This window comes from Amphiura filiformis, chromosome 8 (genome assembly GCF_039555335.1).
Source record: "Amphiura filiformis chromosome 8, Afil_fr2py, whole genome shotgun sequence".
Classification (NCBI taxonomy): Eukaryota; Metazoa; Echinodermata; class Ophiuroidea; order Amphilepidida; family Amphiuridae; genus Amphiura; species Amphiura filiformis.
Window position 1 is genome coordinate 67,402,972 of NC_092635.1, and position 15,855 is coordinate 67,418,826.

Below are 15,855 nucleotides of genomic sequence, written 5' to 3' on the forward strand. Positions count from 1 at the left end.
TAGAGTGCAAATAAAGTGAGCCATGCATTTTTCAATAGCAACATATCTAGACAGTACGTGCATGGCTAATTCGGAGAAATTACTTTTGTAATCGAACGAGCTTGTCGCTGAACTGATTGCAACAGGTTAGGCAGGGGATTTGGCGAATGTTACAATGAACGACAATCATTATGTCGAATGCCAAAACCAGACAAGATTTTTATCTACTCATCTTATTATTGGAAAAAAAGAGTGAACAATAAATTAAAGGTCAATGATAGACCACATGTGAGCTCTTGTTCGCCTAGCAATAAGTATTTTTTTAATATATCGCCCTGCACTACAAGCAGGTTGCCCATATCACCTGTATATGTCTGCAATCATAGATTGAATACAATACCTCTCTTTTCAATCTTACAGTTGCGAGTAATCAGCATGATATAAATATTCTATAGAATTACGATCCAGGTCTTTATCCCTGTTCTTTGACATCTATGGTTCAATACAGAGGTGAACGTACTAGTGCAGTGCGATATATTGTTTTAACCTATTGCTGTGGTAGTTATAATCCTGTTACATCATGACTTCTACGGCGAGTAGCTGCATATCTGTAATTCGAAGACGGTATATAACACTATACGCATTGCAATGAAACGAGTTAGTTACTGACTGTTGCAAGTACCAAGTAATGGTAAATCCAGATACGATTTATCATTTTCTCATCTTATCAATGGAAAAAACTTCAGTGATAAAGTAAAATTTATGAGCTCTATATGTATATCTAATTGGAAGTATAGTGGCCATTGCAATCAAACCGGTTTATCGCTGAACTGACTGCAACTAGCACTAGGATCCACAACATGCTCATCTATCAGGACACAGTTCTTTAACCCCTATACATTTGTACATTCATTGAATGACCTTTGAAAATTTGGGTTCAAAAACTCATACTCTGCAACTTGAGGTCAAATTTTGCACTACAGGTGTTTAATTGAGGTTATTGAACTATGCCATTGGGATGAGGCCATTGTGGTTCATAGTGTAGTGAGCCAGTCTCAGTGACAATGTGACAATGAACTGTGACAATCATATATCAAATGCTAAATCAAAGGCATTGTATTCTTTAGTGATGGTCGGTCATACTAATTTAACTTATAAATGTCTATAATGAAATGTGATGCCTGGTATTTAAGGTGTGATATGGCACGTCCATGCAAAGTCACGTTCGTGAAACACATAATCATTGACGGTAGGTAAATGAAACCCTGACTTCTGTTGTCCCTTTGATTGCGTGAGTTTTGTTCCACATGTCTCGTCAAAGTTTGATTTCAACAAATCATTTCATTTCATTTTTACCAACGGGCAATGTAATGGTTTGTTCGTGTGTTTTTGTATTGGCATATTACATCCCGAGGGATATATAGAGTTGAATCAATTTGCAAAGTTAAATCGTGGAGGAAACTCTAATCTTTGTTGGTCGAAAACAGTACTTGGAAAAAATCAGGCGTGCCCGGGGCTGGAGTATTACCAATCATAGAATTTCCCGCGCATTTTATGTCCAAGATGTTCAATACGACTTAAAGGTATGGAAGACATAACGAGGTAAAAAGGTAATGCAATTCATACTGGATGCATGCATCTTGACCACATTCCATGATATTTGATATTTGTGACTGAGTGACTGAAAGCCAAATGACGTCTCATCATTATAAACCTTATCGGTAAATCCCGGGAGCCTTTGCAAATTCAACCCTACTCCCGATTTCAGAAAATTACAGCACTATTTATTTTGGGGGGGTAAAAATATTATCTTGTTTTGACAAATGAAACATAGTTAAATCCTAATCAGGTCATTCTAACTGGCAATGAAAGTGCAATTTTCACATTGGTCAATTTTTGGAAATAAGGGCCAGAAAGATGCATTTTTAGGTTTTTTTCTTATGCTTTGAAAATCAAGCCCGCACTCAAAGACTGATTTACAGATATGCATTTTAATTTTTGGAAAACACATTTTCTAATCTTTTTCATAACCAATTATCAAAAATAACATAAATTGTTACAATTTTGAGCTGATTCTTATCTTGTACACAAGATTTTAATGCTTAGACTTGTGCCAAGTCTTAGAATTTTGTGACTGTGATATTTTCACGGCTAGAATTAGTGCAAAGGATGTTCCCGCAATTTAGCCTAAGTCGCTTGGCGGTAAATGTTTAGGGGAAAACCCAACCCCACCTTACCCGGAGTAAAAGCAACCTTCGTCCCGAGAGTGTAGATGGGATAGGTGCAACCTCAACACAATATCTGTTGTTCTTATGAAAATATTAGGCGATTGACTTCAAACTTGCGTATGACGTTCTGTCACCGGACCAAAAATGGTGTACTGCGCAGGTCAACGACCAATCACGCCGCGCATTTGCTTTGACGTCAGACACAAACTAGTCTTTTTAATTCGGTCTTCAATTATAGAATAGTGATTTCCTTTCATATTTAGCCAAAAATGTGTTTAAAGTGCATGTTTATAAGATTTTGAGCCACAAATTCATTTTGGCCCGTATTTTGTGTACAAAAGTGATTTTCCATATTTTACTTGAGGGCGTAGTCCCAGTATGACGTCATAATGACGTAACATGGACACCGTTGGTTCTCTCAGGGTAGCAAGGGATAGAGAAGTCCCATAGCTATGCTTTGATATCAAAACAACGATATAATATGTTTACTATAGAAAATTCAGGGAGAGGGTTGCAACAACAACCTTTTTGATAGACGTGTTACAAAGAGTGCCTCCTGTAGGCGAGAGTTTTGCCATTCAATTCGAACAAAATTCGGTAAACCACTACATAGTACGAATGATGCAATGTTGTTTTATCCGCCATAGATTTTGAATCTAACCAATTGACCTTTTCGGTAAATACCATAAACCTTTGCGAAAACACCTGAGAACTCGTCATTTGACGTCACTCTGATCTGCGCCGATGCGCTCATCGTTTATCGAACATCGTTCCTGCGCATTAAAGACGATGTGACGTCAAATGACGAGTTCTCAGGTGTACTCGCAAAGGCTTATGGGATTTACCGAAAAGGTCAATTGGATATTTCAATCAGAAGTTATGGTAATTATTTTCATGGCAACACAATATGTCATTATTGTGCAATTTTTATGAATTTTTTTTACTTAAGTAGATGTACCAAGGTCATTTGAAAAGAGAGTGTGCTTTTTTAAAAGATCTTGTAATGTAAACTGAAAAAGGTACATTCACACAACATAATAATGCACGACACAATAGTCTTATCATCTGCAGTTGATTCCTTCTAAATATATTCAGACATTTATAAAGTTGATTCACCCTGTATTCCATAAGATCTAATGTTTTGTACGTAATTGTGATTGAACAATGTTGCAGCCTCCGATAGCATACTGAATAAGCTATCTCCCTGCGGACAAAATATTTACTGATTGTAAAAGAAAGCGTACGATATATACAATATATGTACATAATAATCATAAACATGCCATATGCTTTACACTTTACATTTTTGCCAGACACTTCCCATTTTCTTTTTCATTTCCCTATTCCTTCTTCTTTTCAAAATATTATACTGCTTTAAATCTCCTCATATTCCAGGATTACATGACATTTCATTTCAACGTACTCAATAATTCTTAAGGACAACATTGCAAGAGTATCTACAACCATACATTATTGAGTTTTCAATCACATGCAACATTTTAAACATATTGGTTTTTATTTGTAAAACAAACCATTCATCAAAGTTCAGTAGCGTTACAATTTAAAAAAATACATAAGCAGACAGTAACATGGAGCTTGTAACGTGTGATCAATTTTCATAAGGGCTTACATAATAACGTTCAGTGTAATATACAAACAACTACACATACGTAAATGTTGGGATTACTTTGGGATATATACAAACTGAATGGAAACTAGACGAAGTAGGTAGGACCTAGTGGTGTTGGTGGATTTGGTAGTGTTGGCGGAAGCAACGTACATGTGGGTGGGTGGTTTAGAATATACTATTATTAACAAAATATTGTTACAAAAGTAATAATGTTTTGGGTTTTTTTTCAAAAGTTTCGTCTAACTTTTAGTATATGAAGAGCTTGGTTCCAAACCATGTTGAGTCCATAAACACATGTTTCTAAGTTGTGATGCTACAGGTAGAGTAATTTCAGTTGGATGCACCATTACAAAGCAAACAGTGGATGGATGCACAGTAACAATACTGTGTGAGGCCTTTGTTTCCCAAATGAGAACAATAGTCTGCATATTGTTACGCAGCATTGTTGTGGTAAATAATGGCTTGTTGATGGCACAACTCATTGTTGCTAATGTCAAACTTGTCAAAGTAATTGTTATTGTATCACACAAGTAAATGAGAAACATGTGGTTGTGGACTTAACATGGTTTGGAAACAAGTTTTTCATATATAAAAACTTTTTACAACTATGTTAAACTATGTTCTTCGACATAAACATAAAACCACTTTGATTTCTTCTTTTTTCATTCTCTTCTTTCCGTGGTTCTCTGTAGTACCTCAAAGGAGTATATCCACACGTCTTCAATGATATATTACCAAGTAAGATATGCCGGTTTGATTGAATCGTTATACCAAAATAGCTCCACTTATAGCATTTCGTGTGTTAAAAAAGACAAAACCAATGGAGCTGGTATTGATCAGTAAGCAGAATTCAAATCCATAGATGAACCCTAATATGAATAGAAAGAACGAGGTACCTGGTAATTGGTATTAATGATAAGAAGCTGCCTATAACGCTTCATTTAATCACTTTTATTTATCTATCTATTTGAATATATTTCCCTTTCGTTTTTTAATCGGATTTTTGTCTCATCCCAAATACTAGGATTGACTGACAAGCGTTTAAAAGCTACCTATGTTCTTCTAAGAGTAGTTTCTTCCTTACAAGAGTTCTCATGCAGATCTAATCTTATTTATTGAGAGTATGGTATATAAAAATATATTCTTATATACAATGAAGCAATGGCTGCCATTTCTTCTATAACGGGAAAGGTTTTAAATGTGTCCTTTTTCACTGTTAAGTTTAGAGCCCCAAAACCAAGTCTTTAAAGCCGGGAATAAAACAAAATTCACAATTGAAAAATTAACACAGCTTAATTATCCCGACACATTTAAAAACAATTTATCATAATAGACATTGTTGAAGTTAAGCAATTTATGTAGGTTATTGTCATTATGGACTTCTTTTAGGTTTATATAGCCCACCAATAATATTTTGTAAGAAATAAGAATGACGTATTATTTCTTCAAAGTGCACTTTAATTGTGAGCGGGGTAGTGGTTTCGTAATTAAACCACATAGCCGTCATTTGTCATTAAAGAACATGCGTGTTAAATGATCCAAGAAAAGAGTAAAACATGCAATAAAGCAGCTATTTGTTTCATGATGTAAACATTTCTTGCATACACCAGACATGTGTGGGGTAGTTCTTTGCTTTTAACGTTAAGAAATTTGATTTAACTAAGTAATTGATTGATGATGTCTACTGCAATGCGATCTTAAGTACGTCTTAGTCGCTTCACTTATGTCGATCAACCAAATTATGCATTTTTTGAGCAGAATACACTTTATTATCCTTACCATTATCCTTGCTCATTAAGGGTAAAATATACTGAATTTTTCAGTTTTTAGGTTCCGAGGGCTCTTCCTATTGTACCCTGCGAATTTGCAAAGTGCTTTCATTTTTTATTTCAATTAAAAACACTAACACTCTGAAAGTGCTTTAAAATTATTATACTTGATACAATTTATTACATAATCTTAGGAATGGGAGCTTGCGGGGGCTCAGCCCCTCAACAATTTTGTTCGGTGAGCACTACCCCTGTGGAAGATTTTGGAAATATCTTCCACATGGGGAGTATGTTTTTCAAATGTAATTTGTCAGGGTACACCATTTTGAAACCCAAACTCCCCCTGTATTATGGCTTTACCTATATCTTCCACAACGGGAGTGAGTATTTCGAATGGAAGTTACCCAACGGTCTGTTTTATTTGAAACTTACACTCCCTATGTGGAAGACTTTAGATCAATCTTCCACAGGGGTAGTGTGGATTTTAAATGGAATAGACCAATGTATGTCACGCCATAGCTTTCAGTTGTGTACCAGCAAGAAAATTTGTTGATTTTTTAAAGTTTTTAAATTGCGCGCGAAAATGTGTGGACCATGATGACAGGTTCCCCAAAAACAACATCAATCATATTTAGGATATAAACGATTAAATATGTATTAAGAATGAACCTATGTGGCCTCTAAGATGCAAAACCATCAATTTATTCAACTTTCAACAAGGTGTTATCAAGGTTATTGGAAGTATTTAAATGTTCACCTGATGCGAAATTGTACGTATTTGTAATACAAAACTGAAATAATACTTGAGTCGATAAGCGATTTGCAATACAACCAATAGGTTTGGTTGTTATTTGTTTCTTTTGGAGCAACGATCTAGTTAGTAAGTCAAAAATAGCTTGCTCGCAGCTATCGTCAGGATTACATACAAGGCATATCATACAGACTACTTGAATATTGATGCCAAATTTGAAATCATTTAACCTATTTACAACAAAAGCTGTCGCATAAATGATACAGATTTATGATGTAAGGAAAACAAGACATTTCATACAGATCTAATCTTAATTTGACAACTTAAGTAATATTGTCACTTCCTACTGATATTCATGATCTGATTGATGACGTCACCAAAATCAATGATTGAACGTCATTTTGTTATTAATGCTCTGCATGCTAGCCATGCACTTCAACGGAAAAAGGTCAAGTTTTGAAATTTTAAAACCTCAAAATATCAAGAGCTATCTTAAGAACTACTGAAACAATACTAGGCTTGTTGGTACTCATTTTAATGCATTTTTCATGTTGATTCCAAATATGGTCGTGAAAATTGACATTTCTGAAATTTTTGAATTTTTGATTTTTTTTTTAAAACATGTCGTCTGCAGTCGACACCCGCGTGAAGAGAGTTAACTGATGAATTACTGTAATAAATGTGACACAGGGTGTAAAATTGGTGCAAGGACAATAACAGCGGCAGAAAAAGTCCTTGATTGTGTTTCATTATGCCAGATCAATCCATCATCAAACTACCAGAAGAATCAGTACGTGGAAACAATCTACCAGCTATAATTCTTTACTTTTTGTAGGCTAACAGTAATGGATCACCATTAAGCGTGAAGTTTTGTCTTTCTTCCTTTAAATCCAATATTTCCCATCTATTTCCACTTGAATTGAGTCTATGTATGCCATTTGCCTGGTACCACTATGCCCAGGGTATTGTCAGGTATGAAGTATCTGCTTTTCGCTGTCTATGCATTGACAATGTACTGACATTGGATTGATTTAAGACTGTGTTTAATAGATGGATTTGTTTAAAGGCACCATGAAGTATTGAATAAATAAACAAAGAACAAGTACCAGTAATAACCAAGAACAATAACTGCATCATTGTGAAGAACAATAAACAATCCATATATCGTAACCAAAGAGTTTCATTAATTTATCTCAGTTTTCAGTTTTTGCTTTTTGCTTTTGCTTACCCCAATACTAAACTTCACAAATTTACTTGATCTATAAAAAAAAAGCGCAGTGATTTATAGTGCGCTACGCACAGGCACAACGCCTAGACGTTGATCCACAGGCCTCAGCACACTTTACAGGTTGTCGCTGACCACTACGGCCCCACATCATTCCATAAACCATTTAACAACAAATACGAGTATATGGACTCTTACAAGTCTACCGCCGGTTCACATACCGGAGATAAGTTTCTACGAGATTCGTGTGAATACTAAAACTCAAAATCCCGAACTTGACCCTTTGACGTTCAATGTCCAATGTTCAAAAAAGTTTATACAGTTGGAATTCAGTGGAGCGTTGGGGTTACAATATGCCATTGAAAATAGATGATCTTGTGCTCTTTTACGAAATCCTGACATTTGGAGCTGTCTTTATATCACAGAAAAGCAGATGAACTAGAGATAAAATGGCCGCGAAAAAAATGAAGCAAAGTTACATTTCGCCGTTGGAAGTAAAAACTTGGTGGACGAAAGATGGGTATGAGATTAAGAATGATACTAAAATTGCTAAAATATTTTGAAGCAAGACCAATGAGAACTTAATTTGTTTGAATTCAGTAAATTATGTGTCTGGTAACAAAATAATGGAAGAAGCATTTATCTGTTAGTGTTATGCTGCGTAAATGGTATGTCAGCCTGGCAGACTTGGATCATTTAAACTTAAAATAAATTGTATCGGCGCGATAAACCAAAATGGGTTATTTGTCTAAATACAAATTAACACGTATAATTGCTGTTGGATTAACATTCTACAATATTATGCTGAAAACGATTATTATCTTGAGTGATTTGCTCATTCAGAAAATCAGCAAAATCAGCAAAATTGATTTATCCTTCACTTTTAAGTAATTTATACACATTTTTAATTTTCATATTCTTTCACTGTGCTCACTGAATTGGCCTTTAATCAAAGTATAAACATGATAAATCCATTACGACAAATATGTTTGAATGTAAATTTATTACATTATACAGAAAAAAAGTAAAATGTTCATCGAAGTACCTATTAATCATGTATATAATTGTGATATTAAATAATATAAATTGAGGCACAGTATGGGAATTACAAGGTTACGTTTGGCCATTCTTGGGTCATGTTTGCATAAGAGCATCCCCAGTGACAAAATCTTACCCGCATGATAAACAACAATAGGCTCCGAAGGTTACATAATACTAAACAAATATTTGTCTAATATTTTCCTTGGCATCATTAAGATGTCAATTTATGCTATTAATTGGTATAGAAAAGAAAGAAAAGAGTCCTGCATATTTATATCCGCCGTTTCATTATTAATAAGCAATTTTATTCCACCTGAGACTCTTATGCTGACGATACAATATTATCACGATACCGTAAGGACATTACTGATATTAATTTGACAATCAAGTCACATAGTCATTGGAATACAAATCTTGAATCAAGTTACCATGCCATTGAGTTGACTTGTTACGTCATTGCCTGGCAGTATGCGCACACACCATCACAATTTGCATTGTTTTTTGTCTGGCTGTATGCGTACGCATCCTATGTTGTTCAGGGCCCGTGCTTTTAAAAATCCCGCCACATCACAGGCTATTGAACAGTAACGAAGTTGTATGCAGTTCGCTCAAGCATATCGATATACCAGTCCCTTGCCTTTGTTGATAAACATTGAGGTCAACTCATCTATAGGGGTGGGTTTGTTAATGGATGATAGACATGATAGAGAGGTTGCGATGTTCCATACGTCCTGCGTGGGCCGTTCCATACGTCCTGTGGACCGTGCGTTTTTACGGTGTTCACAACGTACGTACATATTGCTAGTCTTCCAAGGACTTTATTCAGTATTACTATCTTACAGGGAAAAAACACTCACCCCACCTTCACACCACTCGCAGACACTCCACACTCGTAATACGCAAGTATTATATAATTTGCCAATGACATGAAAAAGATGAATATTTCACTATTGTGTGTGGGTTGAAATATATTGTCTGGGTGCCATTAAATAGTGTATAAGATGTGTCTCCATATTCCTTATTATTTTCTGTTGTTATAAATTCAATTAGTCATTATCATTAATATCTTTCTTCTCTTTCTTTGCAGATTTTTTTCCTCGAATTGTGTGCCCTACTCAACTGCCACCATTGAGTTAACAGAAATGGCTGAGACGGTTGACCGGGACCGTCTTCTCAATAGATATACCGAGACAATCCAAGACCTGGAAAAGAATCTGGTCCAAGATAAACACGCCCATCCGCAACCAAACGGTAAACCATTTGAGAACTCTACCCATCCGCGGCAGTATGGAGCCACTCATATTGATGATGACCTACAGTCGTTACCCGAGAAGCAACAATGCAGCTGCTGTATGGAAAAGACCACCTTGAAGTTTAAAGCATTCTTCTTTCTGTTCAAAGGAAGCAAGTCTTGTTTGGTGCCTTTTCTGCCCGTATTTTATCAGCAATGCGGAATCGTTGCCAGTCGTATAGGTATATTACAAAGCTGCTCTCCGTTTACTCAGATGCCGCTAATGATCTTAATCACTAGTTTAGCGGACCGTATGAATCTTCGCAAGTCTTTTATAGTTATGTGTTTGATGTGCTGGGTAGCAGGTACATGGAGCTTAAGCATGGTTCCACTTCCAGTAAGCGTGTCTTGTTCAAAAGCATTAGGACAATTACAACGTGAATATGATCCAGAGGTTGATCCTCGATCATGTCTTGATAATATAACTAATATTAACTCCAATATATCGCTTGCGTCTGCGGAGTCACCACGCACAGCATTTGTAATCACAGAAGCATTCATTCCAAATGAACGTAAAGTTAGAGAAGAAAGTTCCAGTGTTCCAACAAGAACCAAATTTGCACACTTGCTAGAAGTCTTCAGTAATGGTCCTCAGACACAAGATACTACCACTAATTCCGAATCGTTAGCAGGGTATGCGTACCCTGAGGATGAAGACTACAATACCGCATCGTCAGAGGTCACAGGCGTAGCTCATTTCACCTTCCCATTTCCTACACGTTCACTGGAGAACTTTAACTGGCTGTATGATACCAAAGATTTAGATAGAGTCTTCTTAATATTTTTGCTGCTGAATATTTTTGGTTCTGTCTTTCAAGGACCAGTTCACGCTCTGTCTAATGCAGCTGTGTTGGACACTCTTCATAGTGCTGGGAAGATGTATGAGTATGGCTACCAGAAAGCTTTTGGACCGGCTGGTGCAGCCATTGGGTAGGTAGTTATAATATATATTTGGTACAATTCTAGTTTACCCTGCGCACCCTGTGTTTTCAATACAATTCTGGTTTACCCTGCTTACCCTATTTTTAGGGTTAGGGTTAGGGTTGAGGTTAGGGTTATACTTGTGCGCAGGGTACCAGAATTATTCCTGATATCAAGGGTTCAGAACCAGAAAGCCGTAACTCACTACGACCAGCTCTCACAAAATGAGCACTAGGTGAACGCGTAATGTAACATTTCGTCCGGTTTCTATTGTTATACCGGGCGGAACTGGCGGACAACCGCCGGTCGAGTTTTGATTTCATCCCTAATCGTTTTTATCAATTACTTTACCCTGAGAAGATTCAAATTAACTCTTTCACTCCATTGGATGGGTCACTGTAAGAATACAAAACCTTTAAGGGATGATATCGAAACTCGACCAGCGGTTGACCGCCGGTTCCGTCCGGTTGTAAGAATTCAAATCTGTAAGAATTCAAATCTTTAGATGTTCGGCTTGTTTACCAGCCACTTTGACATGGGTCATACCCAGCGTGCTGGATAATCCGGGTAAAAGGTAATGGTAACTAATAGTAATTTTGTGCCCGTGGGAAGCTGTACTACGAAATGCAGAATAGCCATTTTTTAATTGTTCTTACCATTTACCAAGTAACTTGAAATATCACTCACTGTCTGTAACAGTATATTGCGAAACTTTATTCGTGTAATAAACATCTCAAAAAAAGTAACTCACCCCCCTTAAATAATTACCATAATTCAATAACGGGTGATTGTATTACAAATCTGTAAAATGCGTTGGAATCAGAATTTATTTCGGCACATTTTGACACCTCATTTGTAGCAATTGATTAAATATTGACGTCACAGCATACATTTAAATCAATGTAGCCCAAGATTTGAAAGTTGCAGTAAATTCCATTGATTTTGCATTCAGTGTACATGTAATGGAAGGAAATCTGTGTAATGATATCTGAGAGTTTTTGTATTGTAAAAATTTGTATGTAAGTGCAACTTTCAAATCTGGACCTCACCTCACTCAAAATGTGTCAAAATGCGCAGAAATAAATTCTGCTTGCAACGCATTTTACAGATTTGCAATACAATAGCTCCTTTTTGAATAATGGTCATTATTTAAGGGGGGTTTGTTACTTTTTTTGAGATGTTTATTTCAATTTATAACAAAGTTACTTAGTTTACCCTCTAAATAAGACTCAAGTATACTGTCAACTAAATTGATATGTACAAGGTGTATCAAAATGATTGGTACCGACGACTTCTCCTTTTTGCAGAATTTTTTAAAACTTTTTTGTACCAGTTTAAGGTTAATTGTTTAAATATTTGAAATTATAGTAGTTTTATTTTCTCTAAGAATCTTTGATCATTAAAATAGCTCATTCCGTTCAGAAGTTACACGATTCTAAAGGCTATAACTTACATGTATGCAATGAATAGTTAGAGTAGTGAACCTATTCATCTTGTGTTGTGTAAGTAAAACTATGATTACGATGATCTTCGTTTAAATGACAATAGCTTCCAGATGCATCAACCTATTGTCTTCAGATTATTAGATCAATAAGTTAACATATGCCCTTTTAATTTATAGTGCAAAAACTATATTAATTAGCAATTTTATATTTTTGATATATTTTTGAAAATCTCACATATCCCGGTACCAATCATTTTGATACACCTTGTATAACACGTCTGAGTGACAAAAGATCGTCCAAAGTCCGTCATGAGTCAACTTTCGATACCTCGCCTCTATTTGGAATCGTGTTGGTAGCACTTGACAATACTTGATGAGTTGTGACAACGCGTGTAGCTAATCAATTAAAACACTGATGTTTAATGACGTCATCATCAAATCGATAGCATCGATATTCTGAAACAAGAGTCGGATTTTACCTCGGGGAAATAGCAACCTAACCTTGTATGTTGATTTTGTTAAACATGGAACGAATGAACGTTTTGACCCGTTTATTTATAACTTCGTTTCAAGTTTCAGAATTTCCATATGATGAGGAAATCATATCTCGTTTTGTAAATGGGAAATGTAATACGAGAAATCCACGTGTTCGTGTTTATATACTATTACGTGTTGAAATGTAGAGCGAACATTATATAACTGTCCGTATAATGTATAACTATAAAGTATATTCACACATCCACACATAAAAACAAAACAATTCGCCGTAGAAGTGATGATGTAACAGGATTAACTACCATAGCAATAGGTGAATACAATTTTTGAATATATCGCCCTTCACTACAAGCAAGTTGTACTCATCACCTGTGTAAGTCTGCAATCATAGGCAGGATATAAATATCGGCAGAAGATGAATATTCTATAACATTACGATCCACGTCTTTAGTTATGTTCTTTGACATTAATTGTTCAATGCAGAGGTACCGCGTGAACGTACTAGTGAAGTGCGATATATTCTAAATTTGTATTCACCTTATTGCTATGGTAGTTAATTAATCATGTAACATCATCGAATACATGCACAGTTTTGCTTTGTGTTTTTAAAATAAGTATAATCAAGCATTACCAAATTTTATGTCATTTCGTAAATATTTCATTTACATAAATGCACTTTGCCTAAAATAATATAATCTAGTGTATTACAGTGCATAATTATAATTTGTATTCAAAATTTCTTTACTAAATGTATCGTTAGCATAATTAGTATTGGGATATATTTTAATGTATCCCTAGAGAAGTCCTTTATCAGAAGATTGAGCTTTGAAAACTGTATACGCTGGCGAAATTACGTAATAATCGGATTAACTACCATATCAATAGGTGAAAACAATATACCGCGCTGCACTGATACGTTCACGAGGTACCTCTGCATTGAACCATATCACTTGCACCTGTAAGATAAGTATCTTTGAAAAGACCAGTATTGTATTCAATCTATGATTGCAGACATACATATGTGATGAGTGTAACCTGCTTGTAGAGCAGCGCGATATATTCAAAATTGTTTTCACCTATTGATATGGTAATTAATCCGTTTAATTACGTAACTTTGCCAGCGTATAGAGAGTGTCATCTTCAGACGAATCGTTACTACGTTATCGTATTCGCCAGCAAACTGTTATGTTTAATCCGATTATCACCATGTTAACTGGGTCACGCTTTTGAGTTCTACACCCCGATCGAAATGATCGCAACACAAAGTCTATGGCATGTACATCAATACCAAGGTGCGTGATCCAGTTACCAGGGAGTTAAGTTACGTAACCATTTCGCTGGCGAATTAAGCTTGGTCTTAACCCTGAAATTATGGAATTATGGTCTAAAGTATATGAATATAGCCTATACACATTTTTGACCATGCAACTTCGAGACATTTTCACCAAAATGGTTCAAAAATACTAAAATTTGCTTAAAAATCATTAAAAACAGCCTGATTTTCGCCCAAATGTCAAATATTCTTGGTGAATTTGATCAATATTAAAAGAAAAGGACACTAACTGCACGAAATAGATTGATAATATTTTGGAAATGTAAGCTTTCCTCCATTCTAATGTCTTTTGTCTGCCGAAGTTTGAGACTTGTTAGTTTTGTTAGCGATATAGTGCCTTAAAGAGTGCCTTGTGAAACACAGGTAACTTTATCATTGCCCTCGGCCGTTTGCTTTGGAAACTAAATTCAATAATGGGGAATTTTATCGCTGAAAATTATATCATGTTGAAGGGTGTATTTTATAGAAAAAGAAACACTATTGGCGGGAAGTACCTGTACGTGAGAGGCATTCTAGTTTGTGAATATCACATGTTGTAGCTTGCTCAAGGACATACCTCAACAGCTTGGGAAGTCGATTATGTTTTTTACAAAAAATTTACAAAATGTTATTACGACGCTAACATCATTTGTCTATTTCAAAATGTCCTTCCTCAAAGAGACAACATGAACTTCACAATAATAAGTCAAAATATAAACGGTTGTTAAGCTGGCCATATATGTCTCAAAGAATTTTTGATTTGATAAGTTGGTAACAATAAAAGGGTGTGATTTGAGCTTAGTTGAGCAGTCAAGTTAGCACAATCAATAAGGCGTTCGACTATGGTGCGTGAGAATTGCGTGATCGAACCCTGGTGGTGGTTTAGTACGCTCTCGCGGAAAATTTGAGTTACCTTGAAATTCCCCTGGACAAGGAACTTACTGCTAATCGTCTTGTTGTGACCCTTACACAACTCGGGGGCTGATCCTGGCTGCAAAGGTCAATTGTGGAATGTCTAGGGTGTGTGCTTCTAAGCAGCAAAGTCTCTGAGTTGTTGTTAATTGGAATGATGGGGCCGTAGTGGTCAGCGATAACCTGTAAAGTGAGCTAAAGTGTGCTGTGGCATTTGGATCAACGTCTAGGCGGTGTGTCTGTGCGTTGCGCACAATCACTGCGGATTCTTTTTACCAGTCACGTAACTGAGGTCATTACTACTACAGGGTGTATCAAAATGATTGGTACCCATCAATTTTAATGTGTATCGAAAAGCCTGCCTCTTCCAAATACAACAGTGGATACTCTTGAAATGTCCAGAATGTATAGTTTATGAGTTGTTTTACAATATATCAACAAATTAGTTGGATCTAATGTTAAATTTTGATGCCTCATGCTCATCCATTATCAGTGAAAACTGATGGGTACCAATCATTTTGATACAGCTTGTATATGCACACACAGATGTGATATTTCAGAATAATGAACCAAGTGCGTATTTTCGGAATTATGAACCTGCGTTCCGCCCTTCTGATTGATGTTCTATCAGATATTACGAAGTGGCGCTAGCTATTTCATTTGTTGCTGGTACGGTGCAAACAGAATGTTTATAAAAACATTTACCATGTTCATGAAGACATTGACATTTAATGGGTCGGTTTCCAATCATGAAGAGCAATTAATAAAACCACAAAACAAGTCCGTTACTGATGTTCAGTACATCAATCACTATACACCTACAAAGGAAGTCCATTCTCTAGTATTGTCGTCTATAT

At 35.8% G+C, this 15,855-nt stretch overlaps 1 protein-coding gene across 2 annotated transcripts in view; it reads left to right on the forward strand.

Moving 5' to 3' along the window:
* LOC140159378 (major facilitator superfamily domain-containing protein 6-like) overlaps positions 1-15,855 on the forward strand; it is a 117,141-nt gene that overhangs the window by 15,568 nt on the left and 85,718 nt on the right. For both annotated transcript variants that reach the window (XM_072182831.1, XM_072182832.1), the window contains exon 2: positions 9,711-10,844. In XM_072182831.1, coding sequence (XP_072038932.1) covers positions 9,766-10,844 — 1,079 coding nt within the window. In that variant the 5' untranslated portion in view covers positions 9,711-9,765. The remainder of the gene's footprint in view (positions 1-9,710; positions 10,845-15,855) is intronic.